General features: G+C 41.4%; 1 protein-coding gene across 4 annotated transcripts in view; it reads left to right on the top strand.

The window, feature by feature from the left end:
- The first annotated feature begins 48 nt into the window (after positions 1–48).
- The window catches only part of ADAT1 (adenosine deaminase tRNA specific 1), a 28,687-nt gene continuing 10,180 nt past the window's right edge, over positions 49–18,555 (top strand). The window contains exons 1-10 of one of the 4 annotated variants that reach the window (XM_075101021.1): positions 308–436; positions 653–844; positions 1,721–1,789; positions 3,753–3,807; positions 4,282–4,412; positions 6,012–6,633; positions 11,784–11,929; positions 13,586–13,685; positions 16,349–16,435; positions 17,708–17,802. In XM_075101021.1, the coding sequence (XP_074957122.1) occupies positions 370–436; positions 653–844; positions 1,721–1,789; positions 3,753–3,807; positions 4,282–4,412; positions 6,012–6,633; positions 11,784–11,929; positions 13,586–13,685; positions 16,349–16,435; positions 17,708–17,732 (1,494 nt within the window). In that variant the 5' untranslated portion in view covers positions 308–369 and the 3' untranslated portion in view covers positions 17,733–17,802. Of the gene's footprint in view, positions 437–652; positions 845–1,720; positions 1,790–3,714; positions 3,808–4,281; positions 4,413–6,011; positions 6,634–11,783; positions 11,930–13,585; positions 13,686–16,348; positions 16,436–17,707; positions 17,803–18,555 lie in introns of those variants that run through there. The other 3 variants (XM_075101020.1, XM_075101019.1, XM_075101023.1) reach the window with 3 other exon arrangements.

Genomic DNA, 18,555 nt, shown 5'->3' with positions numbered 1-18,555 from the left:
TTTGTGTGCGCGTGCGCTGCCGCTCCCGCCGGGCCCCGCGCGCGCGGGGGGGGGGCGGTGGGAGCAGCAGCGCGTGCGCGGCTGGGTGTTGCTAGGCGGGGAGGTTAGGCGCTGAGCTGCGGCCTTTCCTGCTCCTCCTCTTGCCGCCCGGCCCGGCGAGGAGCGGCTGCGCCTTTGAGCCGGAGGGTAGGGGCTTGCACCGCGGACGACGTGATGCTCGCTTGAGCGCTGCACCAGCTCACTCGGGTCGCTGGCCGCCCCCCCCCCCGGCCATGGAGCTCTGTGCTCCCCGGTCCCTGGGGCGGGGTGGAGGCCCGGTGGCGCCGGGCCCCTCACGTGTGATTCAGGGACGGCACGGGGACTGGTGTGATGAACAGCGTTCACTGCTGCATAGTGGGAACCTTGGGAACCAAGCAATCTCACCTGCTGCTGGGCAGTAAGGGTTCTAGCACTGGTTTTTATTCCTAGCGATTTGGAAGAAAAGTTTTTCTATTTCATATGATGATATATTATAAACAATCCTAAAAGGGGTGATGCAGTTAGGCATTAGATATTGGACCTGGTACAGGCAGGTGTCATGCAGAACAAAGCAATACGGTTTGAAGAGATGGGGGTGTTAATCGGTGTTGTAATGGAATCCAATTCTGTTTAGAACCTGCACTTGCACCAGGCGCCATGTGGTCAGCTGATGAAATTGCTGAGCTGTGTTACGTGCATTATAGGACCAGACTCCCTAAGCAGGGGAAACCAGATCCGAACAGGGAGTGGACTTCACTGGCAGCTGTTGTCAAAGTGGAGTCTGCAACCCCAAAAGAGGTTCTTGCTAGTCCAGGGAATCTGCAGGGTAAGAATGAGTTGTGGGGATTGGGGCATGGGGTGGGGGGGTGGCAGTGGAAGGACGTGTCAGTCCTTGATGCTTTTTTTTTGCCTTTTTTTGATTTCCCCCAAGATACCTTTTAAAAAAGCGTACAGCCCTTCCTGTCCTATTTCTGTCTCCACCCAAATTCTTTACTCTTTGTGACCGTAGAAGCTTTTACAGCTTTTGTCTGGAAACAGATGGTTATGAGGAAATTCTGTTCTTCCCAGGCTGAAACTAAGAAGATAAAAACCTCTTTTGGCTGTTCAGTAAGTGGCAAAAGTCTAGGCAGGACCTAAATTCCTAATGTAAACCCTTGCAAAAGAGTTTTGGGCTACTATTTGAAAGCATCCAAGAAAGGTCTCAGGTTGCTGTCCTTTAACAGAGTGTGATCTGGGCCTCCTTTTCTGCTTCACGGATATGGAGACAAGTCACATCATTTTCTTGGAAAGCCTTAAATTTCTCACTTTGGTGTTTGGTGTGACACGTTGTGTGTTTGTGTTAGTTCACCATAATTTTCCTTTCCCTTAATGGCACTTCCATATTGTCATGCAGATTGTATCCCATGCTTCTCTTCCATGTTTGAGGAATTCTATGCCAGCATCCACTGTGTGTAGCTCAGCATATCAAGTCTGTGTTAGTACTCATGCTAAGGGATCACAGATTTCTAGCGCTGGTGCTTCTACCTACTAGGTTCACTCCTTCAGCTGATACTGTTTCCTTTCTGGAATGTCCCATGGCCTGCCTCCCTGTACCTTCCCTTCTACAGAGTGTTCTGTGTGTTGTCTTACCAGAATGACTGTATGAGAATAATGCTTCTGGTGATAGTTTGTTCAGTTAATGTTGTTTCTTTTTTTTTTCCAGTAACGAAGGAAGTTGTTGCTATGGGAACTGGAACAAAATGTATTGGCCAAAACAAAATGAGAAAAACTGGTAAGTGTGGATAACCCCGTGCATCAGAACACGTTGGGGGTTGACCTGCTCAAAAGCAGCTCTGCTGAGAAGGAACTAGGAGTGGTGGTGGGCAGCAAGGTGACCCTGAGCCAGCAACATGCTCTTGTGGCCAAGAAGGCCAACAGTGTCCTCGGCTGCTTTAAAAGGAGTGTGGCCAGCAGGGTGAGGGAGGTTATCTTCCCTCTCTACTCTAGTGAGACCACATCTGGAGTACTGTATCCAGTTTTGGGCTCCCTAGTTCAAGAAAGACAGGGAACTGCTTGAGCAAGCCCAGTGCAGAGAGCTGCCAAGATGATCAGGGGACTGCAGCATCTTCCTTATGAGGAAAGGCAGAGACGTGGGTTTGCTCAGCCTGGAGAAGAGAAGGCTGAGGGGGGATCTTACTAATGCTTAGAAATATCTGAAGGGTGGGTGTCAAGGGGATGGGGCCAGACTCTTTTCAGTGGTGCCCAATGACAGAACAAGGGGCAATGGGCACAAACTGGAACATAGGAAGTTCCACCTGAATATGAGGAAAAATTTCTTTCCTTTGAGGGTGACAGAGCAGCGGCACAGGCTGCCCAGAGAGGCTGTGGAGGATCCTTCTCTGGAAATATTCAAACCCCGCCTGGACGCGGTCCTGTGCCCCCGCTCTGTGTGTGCCTGTTCAGACGGGGTTTGGACAAAATGATTTCCAGAGGTCCCTTCCAACCCCTACAATCCTGTGATTCTATGTGTGTGAATATCCAGAGCAGGCTTCCTATGCTACCTTCTTTTTTTCTGGTGTCATAGAAGCAATGAAAATATACAAGGCATTGAGCTCAGACTTCTAGATTGAAGCTGGAAGCATAAAGCAGACTTCACCTTGTCAAGAAGAGCGGGGCTTAGGCAGCCTGAATGGCTGCTCTGTAAGTTTGCTGTACTTGCTGCCTTAAAGGTGTTTTATATGTGGAAATGTGTAGTTTAGGCCCTGAGTCTGCATACTCAAAAACTTCATAACTAAATGCAGAACAAAACATAAGCATAATATTTGTGCTTCAGCTACCTGTTACAGTCAAGTTTCATTGTGGTTTGATACAAAAGATACCACTGCTGAATTATGGAGTTATGGTAGAGGTGACACCATAAAGATTCTAACAGGCTTTTTCACCCTTGCCGTATATTCTGTAGCTAGATAGTTTTAAGTGTTTGTGCAATAAATGTATGGGCTAGACACATTACTTTCCACAGCTGCAATTTCTTACCATTTATTGTAGGATTTTCTTTGCTCTGCATATCCTTTTTTTTTATTATTTTTTTTTAAATTCAGAATGTATCTGTCTCCTATCCTAGGAGAGGGGAGAAGCCACAGTAATTAATGCTGAAAAGTGACTAAGGAGGAAAACTGCATATGTAGGTACAGGTCTTTCTACCTTCCTTAGACTTCAGAGGAGGAGTAGAGCCAGATAGGAGAAACGTTTTTGCATGCATCAGTTCAAGCCTGTTTTTGTTCTGTATAACATTCTTCATATTGAAATGAATTAGTGGAGCAAAAGAGAAGAAACTAAATTCTGTATCTTAGATTTTTGTGGATGTGTCTTGTGACTTAGCCATCTCAGAAGAGTATTAGTACAGACGTTTTTCAGATTGATTTAGGAAGACTATAAGTAGTACAACAGTTCAATCACAATCTAGGCATTAAGAGTCAAAGTAGAAATTTGTAGAATTTCTACATATTAGTTATCATTTAGTATTTAAACAAGTTTCTGACTTGCTGCAGAGTGAAGACGTTTGGCCTTCGTTTGTCCTGTTGATCTTCTTTTGTAGTGATTGGAAGTTTAAATATCTTGGAATAACCTAATAACAATGTTAAACCTTCAAATGCTGACAAATCTGGAGAGCTGTAATCTGTCAAATTCTGTTTGCTTTGTTTGTCTCATTTTCAGTAATTATGTGTATTGTTCTCATTTGGTTGTTGCTGTAGGAGACATTCTGAATGACAGTCATGCTGAAGTTGTGGCCAAGAGGAGCTTCCAGAGGTGAGGCATGAAGTTCACATGCTGTTATTCAGTGCCACTTGAGGTGGTTGTGATACAAATGTTTTTGATCTGTAGCTGAAATAGCCAGATTTTGCAGCTTCAGGGATGAGAATGTAATGAAAGAGACAATATTGCTTCTGTGTAGGCAACACACTTCTTCCCCCGGCTCTCTCAGAAACAGATGAGTTTCAGAGCTGGTAAAAATACAGAGTGGAAGGAGGGGTCTTAGATATGCGATTTGAGGAGGTGGTAAACTTCACTGAATACAACCCTTTGAGGTCTGTTATTAAGGTTCCAGGGATGTGTTAGTGTTTATGGGGTATGTTGGATCCCATCTGTCTGTAGAAGCGTAACTGATTGGCTCCTCAAAGACTTCATCAGGAAAGAACAGGCACGAGTGGGCATCTAATTGTTGTTGTTTCCCCATGCATCAAAAATGAAGTAAATGTTTTGTGAAAACTTTCTGCCTAACAGGTATCTTCTCCATCAGATGTGGCTGGCAGCTTCCCATCAGCAATGCAGTATCTTTATTCCAGGAACCGAAACTGGGAAATGGAAACTCAAACAAAGTATCATATTTGTTTTCTTCTGCAGTCATACCCCATGTGAGTATGCTGGAGTGAACCAATTTCATGGCTCCCACTTGTAGAATCTTTTCTATCCCTTGCCTTTCTTTGGTCTCTCTTTGGTCTGGAGTGAAAGCAAGGCAGTAACTTGTGTTACTGGTATGTGCCCCAAGATGTACTTGACCGGTCCTCCACAGATGTATTTGGTATTTTATCTCACTGGATGTGATTCATGAGAACTCTGTAAATCCAATATACTGCTCATTATATAGTGGAATGCTTCAATTTAGCTTTAAAAAATAATGGCTACTATTTTCTTTTTCAGAAACTAACATACTTGTCAGAGGTTCTGTCATATTATCTCCTGGTTGCTTTGCTTTAAGTGTTGCCTCCTTGGATTCAAATTTTCATAAAAAACATTGACATTTACCACAGTTCCTTTAAAAAAACCCAAAAATTAACAAAAAACCCAAATGAACCCACCCTACCCCCTGCCAAAACCCCCAACCAACACAAAAAACAACAAAAAATCCTGAACAAGTAAAAAAACCAAACCACCAAACAGACAAACCAAACAAAAAAATGAAACACCAAGACAAAACAGCAACACCCACCACCACCTGCCCCAAAAAAACCCAAACAACGCACCATTAAAACCAAACTCCCAAAAAGCCCCACCTACAAAACACCACACCCCAAACCCAAAACTTCTTATGGAATGGAATGCAGCTTTTTGTTTTGTCACAGAAGACACTCTGTGTGTGGTTTTGTTTTCGTTTTTGTTTTTTTTTTTTTTTTTAAAAAACACACAAAAAAAACAAACAGCAAAAAACAGTGCAACAAAGGTGAGGTTGTACTGGCAGAATGTAAGAAGGTGACCTCTTGGTCTACCAGCTTATCGGATATCTCGATGTTACCATACTCTTACCAGTGTGTTCTTCAACTGCCGGTCTGTTACCAGAACAAAGAAGTCTGAGGACTTTGAAAATATGCCTCATCTGTACTTCACATATTGAATTAGTTGTTCATATGTTTTTATGATGTTGATGGCATTGCTGGAATATGCTATGGTGGTTTTCTTTGTTAATGCAGTATGAGAATAAAATCTACATCTTCAAATTTAATAGCAAGAATAAGTTCCCGACTGTCTTTCTCACATGCCTGTCAGGCTCTGTTTGCTTTGAACTGAGCTTCAGAATTTTGGTTTTGAGCTGATTTTTAGTGATACAGATTAAAATTTCCATCCTTATTTGATAGGTTATTCTTTAATTATTCTTTTGAGGTTTGTATTGTTTAGTTAGATCAGACTAGTTTTCCTGTGAGTTTTCCTGTGAGTCTGTCAAATGCCTTTGAGACCTTTTGCTTTAAAATTTTTCTTTTAACTTTTGCTTGTTTTTTTAATTATTTCTAAGGTAAGATGCAGAACTTGAAATTAAATATACGTTGGTGCAAATTTCAGTGAAGTCTGATTCATCGTTGTACAGGGCAATGTTGTATGAAAAGTATGTTCTTGCAGTTAAATTTTCCTGACTACAAATCTATGAAGGCTAGTAGTAGCCATATTATGACTGGCTTGATGTGTTCCAGTCGTGAGAGATGTGTTTTCAGCCAATTTTGGTGTTTCTTCTTTTGTTCTAGGTGGAGATGCTTCTATTATTCCAATTAGTGAACCAGAGAACCAGTTTTCTAAGGCAGTGACTAGAGATGATGATGCAGCTGGACAATCAGCAGAGTGTAGAAGTAACCGTGATCATTTGGGTCCAGAAGATAAAAGGAAATCAGAGAAAATGGCAAGTAATCATATAATCAAAAGAATGAAAACCGACGAGGACGGTTATTTTTCTGTAATCACTGAAGATCTGGCTGTTCAGCAAGTATCTGTGAAACAAGACGACGACACAAATCCAAAGAGCTGTGAATGTTCTGGAGAGATGCAAACAGCTAATAAGGAAACTGGCTTAGGGAGGCCAAAGGTAGTAGATGTTTATAGAACTGGAGCAAAATGCGTACCTGGAGAGCTGGGTGATGCCCAAATACCTGGACTAGGGTATCACTGTGTGGGATTATTACGAGTGAAGCCAGGTCGTGGGGACAGAACATGCTCTATGTCCTGCAGTGATAAACTGGCTCGCTGGAATGTGTTAGGATGTCAAGGAGCTCTTCTGATGCATTTCCTGCAGTATCCATTGTATCTGTCAGCAATTATAGTGGGGAAGTGTCCGTATAGCCAAGAAGCTATGCAGAGAGCAATTATTGAAAGGTAAGTGCTCTCCTTTGGAAATTAGGTAGCGTGTGTGGAGACAGTGAGTTACAGAAGACAGCATGTGTCACACAAATAGCGGGAATTTGCACCAAAGTAATATGCAGAAAATGTGAATTTTGCAAATACACGTTTTCAGAAAGTAGCCCTGTGTAGTATGGAGAAAAGGTGACTACTGCTGATGGATCAGACTTGATGATTCATAGAAGAATTTCCATTAGATTCAGGATCCCCTTGGTTGTGCCTTCATGGTGCAGTGAGAAGCTGTTACCCACCTGAGTTTTTGTAGAAGCCTTCCAGCAGAAAAAGCAGCTGGAAGGACACAAAATCAGTGCAGTGAAGTTTTTTAGCTTAGTGAAGTTGAACTTTTCTTGTCCTCTTCCTGAATTTATTTCCTCAAGCAGGGTCAGGAAAAGTTTTCATTTATTCAGTTATCCATACTCCACAAAATCATTCTGACTATTTATAAACTCCATTTTATAGAATTATGTTGGAGAGAAAAAGCAACTTACATTTATTGCAGATCCGTTCTTAAAATGAAATCTAAAAGCCCCCAAATCCATCCATCCTAAAGGCAACCTGACTGAAATTATTCCAAATGAATGCATAGGTAGACTTTTGCACTGTGGAAAGGATATCTTTCTGGTTGTCCTTACAAACCTTTTTATAACTTTGCCTTAAATGAACTACTTCATTCTTCTGAAGCTTTTGCTGATTTTAGACGCTGCTTTCTTCAAGCAAGTAAAACATGCAGTATTTTAAACTTGCTTTGAATGGAATTGTAGTACAAAGAGTTTACTTTTTGCTGTCTCCCTAAGCTTGGATGCAAACTTAACGTTTTCCAGGAGGTTAATATTTGGGTTATTGCATATGCGTGCAAGTCCGTCCCATGTAAAATTTCAAAATAGTATTGTTGGTCCATTCTCAGTAGGGGTTTTTGAAAACTGCTATTTTCAAGTTGTGACTGTATCACATGCCTTTAGGTTTAGAAAGAGGAGTCCTGTTTGGCAACCAGATTGGAAAGTCATGATTTCAGGTCAACACTTGTTTCTGTTAATGTTAATTGTCAGTTTGTTGGTTTGTGAGCAAAATTTAGTGCTTCTGGGCCACTTCAGACCTGCATGTGAGCTAATATCTCTCATTGGTCTATTCCACCACTTATATTCACATTGATTTGGATGTGCAGTGCAAGCTCATCTTTTGTAGTCTGCATGCATTCTGAGGGATGCACTTCAGAATTCTACCATGAGACTCTGGGCCTTCAGCTTCTGTAACGGAGGAGGTTTGTGGCTCTGCGACTCTGGCTTTGGCATATTTGTTTCTCCTCCTCCTTTAAAAAGAAGTGGAATTTTTGGACATGATCCACCTTTAGGAATGAAATGGCAGATAGAGAAGCCAACAAGGAGAGGTACGCTGCTGGACCTCATACTTGCCAGCAATGAGGTGCTCATTAGGGATGTGAAGGTTGAAGGAGGCCTTAGTTGCAGTGTCAGGTGACTATATCAGTGACCATGTAGATTGTGGAGTTCAGGATTCTGAAGGGAGGGAGGAGGGTAAAGCAAACTCACAACCATGGACTTCAGGAGAGCAGACTTTTCGAAGATCTGCTTGGAAGAGTCATATGGGATAAGGCCCTGGAGGCAAGAGGGGCCCTTAAAATCTTGTTAATGTCCAAGGATCACCTCCTCCAAGCTCAAGAGTGGTCCACCCTGACAAAAGGAAGGCTAGGGAAAATGCAGGCTCACTGCTGAATGAGATGGGGGACGTGGTTACTTAAGATGTGGGAAAGGCTGAGGTACCAAATGCTTTCTTTGCCTCAGTCTTTACGAGCAAGACCAGCTTTCAGGAATCCTAGATCCTAGAGACCAGGGGTGAAGTCCGGAGCAAGGGGAACATACCCTTGGTGGAAGAGGTTCAGGTCAGGGAATACTTAAGAACACTACACACACGTAAGACCCTGTGCCCTGATGGGATGCACTCAGAAGAGCTGAGGGAGCTGGCAGATGTCATTGTGAGTCCAATCCTGTTAATCTTTGATCGATCGTGGCGGTTGGGAGAAGTTCCTGAAGACTGGAGGAAAGCAAATATCCCTTCATTCTTCAAGGAGGGCAAGAAGGAGGACCGAGGGGAACTATAGGCTGGTCAGCCTCACCTTGATCCCTGGGAAGGATATGGAGCAGCTAATCCTGCAACCATTTCCAGGCACATGAAAGACAAGAAAATCATCAGTAGTAGTCAGCATGGATTCACCAAGGGGAAGTGATGCTTGACCAACTTCAAAAATGTCTGTGATGAAGTAACTGGCCTAGTAGCTGAGGGGAGAGCAGTGGATGTTGTCTGCCTAGACTTGAGTAAGGCTTTTGATGCTAACTCTTGTAAGAGCCTCAGAGAATCTGTTGAAGTATGGGCTGGATGAGCAGACAGTGAAGTGGATTGAAAACTAGCTGAATGGCTGAGCATAGAATGTGGTGATCATTGGACAAAGTGTAGTTGGATGTGTAACTAGCTCTGTACCCCAGGGGTCGATGCTAGGTCCAGTCCTGTTTAATGTCTTCATTAATGATCTGGATGATGGTGCAGAGTACCCCCAGCAAGTTTGCTGATGACTCAAAACTGGGAGGAGTGACTGATAGATATGGGGATTGTGCTGCCTTCAAAGGGACATAAACAGGCTGGAGAAAGGCAGGAACCTCCTGAAGTTCAACAAGGTGAAGTGCAAAATCGTGCACCTCGTGAAGAAGGAGCCCCATGCACCAATATATGCTGGGGGGTGCCCAGCTGGAAAGCAGCTTTGCAGAAAAGTACTAGGGGGTCCTGCTAGACCCCAAGTGGAACGTGAGCTAGCAGTGTGCCCTGGCAGCAGAGAAGGCTGATGGTATCCTGGGCTGCATTAGGCAAAGTATTGCCAGCACGTCCAGGGAGGTGATCCTTTGCCTCTGCTGGCACTGGTGAGGCCACAGCTGGAGCGCTGTGTCCAGTTCTGGGCTTCTCGGTACGAGAGACGTGGACATGCTGGAGAGAGTCCAGCAAAGGGCCTCGAAGATGCTTAAGGGAGTGGAGCATCTCTCCTGTGAGGAAGGGCTGGGAGAGCTGGGACTGTTGAGCCTAGAGAAGAGAAGGCTTGAAGGGGGATCTTATCAATGTGTATAAATACCTGAAGGGAGGGTGCGAAGAAAATGGAGCCAGGCTGTTTTCAGTGGCAACTAGCGACAGGATAAGAGGCACAAACTGAAAGATGGGGGGGTTCCCCCCGAATATCAGGAAACATTTTATTTTTTTTAACTGTGTGGGTGATGGAGCACTGGCAGAGGTTGCCCTGGAGAGGTGGTGGAGTCTCCCACCTTGGAGATACTCAAAAGCTGTCTGGACACGGTCCTGGGCAGCTGGCGGTAGGTGGCCCTGCATGAGCAGGGAGGGGTTGGACCAGGTGACCTCCGGAGGTCACTTCCCACCTCAGCCATTCTGAGAGTTATTCATGTCAGGACAGTAACATCCTATTGTGTTTAAATGTGGCTAATTTTCAAAATGTTCTGAAGTTCCCCATGTGCGCTATTGGAAAATAGCATATTCTCCAACAAAAGCTTGGGGGCAGGGGCAAGAGAGGAATAGTCCTCTACTGAGACATTTGAAGCACAGGCAGCTTGAAAACTTCAGGTTTAGGAGTGGCTTGGCCGCAGTACTTCCCTTAAATTAACAGGCGATTAAAGGAAGGAGTCCAGGACTTCTGTCTTCTCACTTCATCCAGTTGATAGTAACAAACTGAGGAATCCATTTAACCATATTCCTTTCTTGCCCCATTCAGCTGTAGTGATTCTGTGATTTACTGAAGTGGATCAGGGCACCTAGCATGTGACAGCTTGTACTGGTCAGCTGGAAAAAGGCTGAGAGTTGTGTTAGACTGGAAAGGCAAAACTTATGTACATTTCCATGGTGGTAAAAACCTGTCTCCTTCTTTGACATAATTTACATCCAAGATTTCATTTTTCTCCTTACTGCGAGTAGTAGAGCTCTGATAGCACAACCTGTTACCTTAGGGAAATCTGCGCGAGGTGAAGTGCACTGCTGCTAAGTGAGGAAAGTCATCTGTGCGCAGGATGTCTTGCTCCTCAGATTCTTGAGTTGATGAAAATAAAAGCATAGGAAATGTTTTGGGTTTTTTTTTGTCGTGCTTAGGAGGTATAATCAATGCAACAAAGGAGTCTGCAAGCATTAGAGGTGAGAAAATGGAACTGGGCAGAGTGGAGGGAAAGGGGAGCAAGAAAGAAACCAGGGAGCTGAAAGACTTCCTTTAAGAGGCAGTTACTAGACCAGTTTGTCTGAAAGGCTTGACTTGGTTTAGTAACTCCTTTTGTCCATAGCCTTGCCGTCCTTCTAGGATGGTTATGAAAGAGGTCATAGTATGTTAATAGGGGAAACTCTAGTTACCTGTCCGGTGGAGTTTACTGGATAATCCCTTCCTCACTCTGTAACACATGGGACAAGAATTTTTCCAGCCCCATTAGTGTTAGGATGCAAAGTCAGGCACTTTTTCAGACTATTACATATAACAGTATGAACCCCAGTCTTCATTCGTTCCTGTTCTATGTAAATATTATGATGATTAAACACATGCTGCTTTTTCCTCCTGATATGATCCTAATCCTGTTCAGTCTGTAATGATAATTTAAGGTAACAAAGATGAGATTATACATGGAACTGTAAGTATATATATTTTTTATCTTTCTAGTCTTTGTTTATGAACTTCTAGGTTCATAAAGCAGTTGTTAATGTAATATGGTTGACTCTAAATACTTTATGATTTTTTTTCATTGTGATTGCAGAAGTATATTGCAGTTTTTATCCTGCGTACTTTATCTCCATCAATTATACTAGGTTTTAACTTGACCTTTTTAAAAACCAATTAATTGTAGTTTTTCTAGGACGTTTATTAGACAAGGTCTTAATAAACTATATGGCTTTGGTTTTATAACAGATATGTTTTTTGAAGGGAAAAATGCCCACAAATGTCCTTGTCAGTCTTTTATAACTCTTGTTCAATTCAGTTTTATGTAAAAGTAACATGTTTTAGATTATGAAGGGAAATTGCACAAACTCGGCTTGCTTGGGAAGCCAGACTTAAAATCACTTGCATTTTTCCATACTTACTTTAGGTGTCAGCACATCTCATTTTTGCCAGATGGTTTTCTTACTCAGAAAGTTAAGCTGCTGCAGTCGGATCTGCGATTCGAACACAGCCGTCAGGCAATTCAGGAAGCTCGAACTAACAGCAAAATAAAGCTTGTTCCTTGTAGTGCAGGTGAGTTAACTTGGGCTAGTGGTATAACTGTGTGCAAAAGTCGAAATAGAAATTAGGTGGTTTTGGTGGTTTCCTAAAATTGAACATCATTCATTGCCAGTGCTAGAGGCAAAGTGTGATTTATAGCAAGAAATTAATTTCAGGCCAGAACTTAATTGTTAATAATTAATAACATTCAACTGAGCCTCTAGCTCCCTGTAGGAGTTTTCAGACTGAATAAATACTTGGTTGATGCCATTAAGAATTTATAATCTAAACAAAGACAAAAATAACCAGTGAAAGCAAAAATTCTGAGGGCAATAAGAAAACAAAAAATATCAAAAGACTTCTTGTTTCAGTTAGTTTTATATTCTCCTTGGTAATGAACAGAAGACTTGCCTTGTTGAGTTCTGCTTGTAATTGCTTCAGAAATCTGTGGACGTAGAAAGAATACAGAGAAGTATAGTGTGAAGGTTTAATTGATAGAGGTTTTTGGACATTGCATTTTTTTGTCATGGTGATGAATGAATATGCAAGTCACATTGTGATTTAGCAACATGGTCTCATTTGGGAAAAAAAAAACAGTGGAACTGCGGCTGTATGTGTATGGTTAAGCCATTTCTTTAAACTTGGACATGCCTACCTTCTGCTGTTGGATACTTTTCTGGCTGAACTGGAAGTTATTACATAGAGCTGATGGTAAAATAGGATGAAGCAAAGGGTTCCTTAATGGAATTCAGATTCATTAAATTGGAGTTATTTACAGGTGCTAGGAAGGAAAAGATTTTGATTCTGTGAGATAGGAAACAAAACCCATCATTGAAAAATGGTGCCAATTCACTTAGAAAAAAAGGTCTGAAGCCAACTCGGACTAAATTCCTGTGTATGCCTTTCTTTCTGTAGAGTTACTCAGATCATTCTGTTAAAAAAAGATGAATGATGCTTTATCACACTTTTTTGCATGTATGAATTATGCCAGGTTGATTTTTTTTCTTGAAGGGATGAAAATTGGAATAAACTCTTATATTCAGGGCTATTACACTGAGTATTGAAATATGCTGATAGGAATATTTCAGGTAGTATTTTTAAAAAGAAAAATGTGTTCTACTTAATATTTTGAAGTTTGTGATAACAATGATGAAATTGAAGATTAGAAAATGTTTTCATTTTTTTAAGTAAATTTTTATCTGCTTATCAGAATCTGATATCCTCTGTCCAGGTGGTTTTAGATACTCCACACTTGGAGGGTTTAATGCTTAATACCAGTTGTATGCATTTAATGTTATTTGACATTACACAGGATTTTAATTTAGTACAGCGATAACAGCATTGCACCTAAATCACAATGCAAGTACTATTGACACTTAGCAGAGTATGGTAATTGCAGTGTACAGTTGCATAACACAAGTGTGTTAACATAATCAGTCTCCATAATATGCTTTATAATGTGTAGTTTTTGAGCATCTTGAATGGCAAGGTGGTATCGTGGAGAGGAGCAGTGAAAATTGTCTTCATAGTTAATGCATGTGCAACTGTTTTGCCTGTTAGGAACACAGAGAAATGGGAGAACTTAAGGAACAAAAGTTGTCTCAAGGCAGTAGAAGTTAAAGGAGCTGTTGTGAGGCTATGGAGGGACAGACTGGGCATCTCCCTTGTAAATAATCCTGTCTTCTACAGCTATCAGTTGGAGTGCAGTCCCTGAGCAACCTCTGGATGTCACCTCAGATGGCTTCCGGCAGGGAACAACAAAGAAGGGGATTGGGAGCCATCAGAGCAGGTGTGAGAATGCTGTGGTATCTGGATGCATATATCTTACTTGTTATCATGCATGCCTCTGTCAGCTCATGTGACGTGTAGTGCATTGTCAGAGCAGAAAGAAGTCTAGGGAGTGGGGCAAAGAGGAAAGGTAGGGAGCAAGAGAAAAGGAAGAATCACTGTAAGGGAGAGGAGGGGAGTTGGAATGACAAAAGTTGGATGAGGGTTAACAAGCTTATCCAATTTCTTCTTCGTTGCTCTTGATTAAAGAGAGTATTGTATATACTCTCTTTTTTGTATATAATATAATAGGGGGAGTTGATCAAGTTTTAATAAAAGACAGTGTATTTTTTTGGTGAAGTTAGCAGAATTTTTGCTTTGTCTCTTTTGGGTTGATGACTGTGAAGGAAATGCATGTGTTGCAGGTCCTCTTTTTACAGATTTCTTTTTCTCTAAGAGTCAGGCCGGCTGACCTGGACGTAGGATTGTTAAGTGTTGCTTTGAAGTGTGACTTTCTGCCTTAAAGTTTGGAAAGGTTATGAAAAGCTTGCAGCAGATTCCTAACACAGAACATGTCACTTTTCCAATTGTCATCTTGACGCTGTGTTCTTTAAGAACCATCATAATCTTCTATCAACGATTGATGTTTAAAGAAACAGTTACATATTTTTCTTGTGATTGAGAGGAATTACTTATAAATATCTGCAGACAAATTTCTCCATGTCTCTACTCTTTCCCCAGTTCAGGTGAGGTGACCAAAACTACCATTGCTCTGTGGAAGTTCAGCTTGAGGGTTGGGGTCACATTTGGTTGTTGGCTGTTTATACTACCAATTTGTCAATGGTCATACGGTTCGTTTTTCCCAGGCATTCTGGGAGAAGATAATCCTGACTGTAGTGAATAAAATGTTAAGTAGAGCTTAGACAGTTCTTATGGAGAATTCATTCACATGCCTGTGAGTTGCACATTCTGAGCTTCTTGAAATTAGGCCTGACTTGACTGAAGTTTATCCTGGTGTATCCTGGTATTTCCAAATTTTCCCTGGAAAGAAAAGGACCAGGAACTTTGTGGTTTGTGACCAGTGTTGGTGTCTGGGGTATCATTAGCACAGGTGACTTAGTATGTCTTTTCAGACAGGCTTTGTGTGGACTGTAGAATATTAGTTTTCAATATGTAGTGTGTAATGTATTCCAGAAGATGTGTGAAAGATCAAAGAGACCAACCAACCCCTTTTTCTCAGTAGGCTTAAATTAGTTAGGTAGCATTTGTGTATCAACCCTAAAACTTTAGAGCCATCTGCTAACTGCCAGTTTGCACAAAACTGTAGGAACTTAATTATTGTTGAGAGATCCACCTCTCTTTTGTACATGTGCTTGAAATTCACTAAAACATTCAAAAGTTATTAGAGAGGGCCTGCAGTGCTGTGTGGTTGCAAAAGGCTTGTTTCCTTAGGAAATCAGGATTAAAAACAATGTCAAGGAGTAAGTAAACGGTTTACATTTTTGTGATAAACAGTCATGAAAGGAACTTTTATCATGAAAATAAGGAATTTATAGCCTTATTGGGTGTGTATGTTTAATAATAAACAAGACTTGTATTTCTACCCTGGGTTTTTTCCCCTCAAGGAATCTCTGGGCGATTGGTGTGGGAGAGTGCTGTTTGGGGTTCTCCCTGCCCCCCCACTATGTCAGATACCACTAATATCAAGGAAGGTAAAGCTGACTGACCAAAAGGAATTTGTAGGTGGATGTCTGGTATGTGCTTTTGTTAATGCTTAATTAAATAAAACACCAAAAACTACAATATGAACCTCTGACAGATTAACGTGAAGGTGAAATTTCAGAAGAGTTTGGGGTTCTTAAAGATATAGCAAAATAGGAAGTTTTTTTTGATTGGTGTTTTTTTCCAATGCTTCTGGAGAATCAGCTTGCACATGTTGGAGAACTGAATCAGTCATTGTGAAGTGTACAAAAAGAATTTATTTAAACAGAGAGAATAGCTGGGGCTTTCAAAAACAAACCATGCTTTATAAACAGCTCTTCTGGTTCCCTTTGCTGTGGGGGGGAAGGGAAGGGCTTAACACTGACTGAGGTGCATAGGGTATCTTTAAAAGACCTTTCAAACTTTGACTCACTTCATTTTTGATGAGACTCTTCATATTTAACTGCCCTGCAGTTGTTGCTGAATGTGTCCTCGTCACCATTGTGAAAAGGACAGCATTGTTCCAGACATTTCTGCTGCTTCTTTCATTTGTTCTGAAAAATACAAAGTGTGTAGGTTTGAACAAGTCTTTGGAGTTGTTCTGTGCTTGTTTGATCATGTCTGGGACTAGTCCTTCTGGCTCAATCTTGCTGTAGTTGTGAGATGGTGATGGTGCAGTCTCACACACATAACGATGTGGAGATATCAAAATGTTCTCTCTGCAAACTGACAGAGTGCTGGTTGGGATGATGGGGGCAATGCACCTCTTTGACAAAACATATAAAATGAAAGGAAAAGGCAGGTGGCAGGTAGGATGGGGTAGGAAGAGTTAAATTGTGGAGAACTTTTTACATTCTTTGAGAAGTGAATTTTTTTATAAAAAATGTTCAGCTGGGATGCACTAGTGTGAGCTGTAAGAGGAAGTGCATTTTTTATTTCTTTTTTTCCATTAGAATTTCTGATTTCTTTTTTTTTTTTCATCAGGTCCAAGATCTGTAAAGTGGAACTCTTCCATACATTCCAAAAGCTGGTGACAAGTATGTCACAAGAGGATCTACCAGACACTCTCCGGTAAAGATATTTTCATTATATTTAGAAGAGAGAATTTATCTTAATGAAACTCACAGATACTGTGATGATACAAGAATCTGGTAATGAATCTCACTTTAGATAAGTTCATTGTTAAAATTTGATACTTGAAACATCTGGCATGTGCTTGATGGGTTAGGAAGACTCTCCTCTTGGTCTTCTTATTCACATACTTGGAGAAATAGCTATCACATCTTATGTATTAATGACAGACAGAAGAAACTACAGGTGGTTGGTCTGTTTGGAGTTAAGAATTTGGGTAGGAATTTGGGGCAGCTCATCTCTTCAAAAGGCTTACTACTGTTCTTGATCAGTGGAACTTTGTCCTTCTCTTGCACTAGATCTGGTGTCTGTTGGACACTCTGTAAGCCTCTTCAACTTGCTGTCTTGTCAGAAAACTCTACATTTTGGGGTGGGGTTTTTTTTTTTAGTTAAAGTAGTCTTGTCTGAAAGTGGCAGTGGATAGCTGGGGAAGAAGGAGTGGGGAGGGAGATGAGAGGAGGAAGTAGTGTCTTTTCTTTTGAAAATGTGAGCTATTAGATCAGCTGTCTGCAGCACTGTACACTTGGTGACATTCCAACCCCCCATCCCAAAATTGTTGTGAGGTTATTGATATCTGGTTGGTGTTTAGTAATTCCATCAAATGCCACTTCTTTGTTTCACAAGAATGAAGAGTTTGAGTAAAAGAAAAAGAATTTATTTTTAGAAGAGTCTAGGCTAAAATCTTTTTCATCTAAGTGTATGATGAAGAGCTGATAAGGCGAGATACTGTGCAGGGCTCTTTCTGCAATGCATGTATTATGTAGATGGAGACTTTCTGGAAAGAACAGAAGGAAGCTTTTGTCTGAAGAAGCCATACGTGGTGCTTTCTTTGACATTGTTAGAAACAAGTTTGGTTTATCAGACTGGAATTTCTTGCGGTAATCATCCAGTCTGGCATTGCATTATGTGCATTATGTATGTGGTGGTATTCCAGCCCAAATAGCTACCGCAGGGCAGGGCATAGTTTCATATACACAGAAACTTATCTCTCACTTCAGCTTAGAGATTCTGAGATATGTGGAAGCTTCCGAATCCGCTGCTTTGAAAGGTTTATTTTATTCTAGATGTATTTACAGGTATGATTTTACTAGCTCTGCAGTGCAATTATACCAGCTGTTGAGCTAATTTAACTGCTTGTATCTGCTGATGGGGATGGTCCTGCAGCAGTCTTCTGCTACTGACTGTAGTTTCCTGTTCTCTCCCTTTTATCAGTAGCACTTCTGCAGCCTCATGGTGAGCCAGTTCAAATAGGTAATGTAGCAGAAAACAGTTTCCTTGTGTTCTGTGTTTTCTATTGGACTAATGAGCTGAATTGGCTCATGGAAAGCTAAAACAAATAATAAAACCTCTGCAAAGGAAGTGGAAGTTATGTGTGGCTGGAAGAAGGGGAGATGGGCCATTTCTGCCTTTCATGGTATCAAGACATTAGATGAGATGAACTTAGCTAAAGTGAGTGCATCCGGGATCTTTAATTATTAGATCTCGCTCGCTTTTTAGTTTTGTGAATTAAAGATTGTAGTTACCTTCTGTGTCTGTAGAAGTGTCTCATAACTATTTTAAAGTTGTGATGTCAACCTGAGCCATGCTATTGCTGAAATGGTTTCAACTGGTTCTAAAATAAGCGATACACTTTCTCCTTATTTCAGTTTTAAATATAAAATTGTTAGCCTCTTTTGGGTGGGAGTTTGTCCTTACTTGTTTGGCCATTGTAATTTCTCAGAATAGAGCGTGAGCTAGTGCATTGTTGGGTAGGTGACTCATTGTGCTGATCATGTGCTGCTTACATAAAGTCACTTTACCTCAGGGCTTTTCTAGACTCCAGTGGCTTTGTAATTTCCTTTGACTTTTTTGTCCTCTACCATTTTTCTGTCTGGGCTTCTGAAAAGTCCAGCTGATTTGCAGATGTGGCATCATTTTTAGGCTGTACAAGCTCTATTTATACAGTAGAGCTGCTTGCTATCAGTCAGCTTGTCCAGTTGCTTTACTTTTGAAGTCTGTGTTTTTCCTACTCTTTGCTTAAAAAGCAAAATAACAAATGTCTTTTTATTGCTGTTTCCTCC

This window comes from Phalacrocorax aristotelis, chromosome 8 (assembly GCF_949628215.1).
Source record: "Phalacrocorax aristotelis chromosome 8, bGulAri2.1, whole genome shotgun sequence".
Classification (NCBI taxonomy): Eukaryota; Metazoa; Chordata; class Aves; order Suliformes; family Phalacrocoracidae; genus Phalacrocorax; species Phalacrocorax aristotelis.
This window is presented reverse-complemented; position numbering and strand designations above follow the sequence as displayed.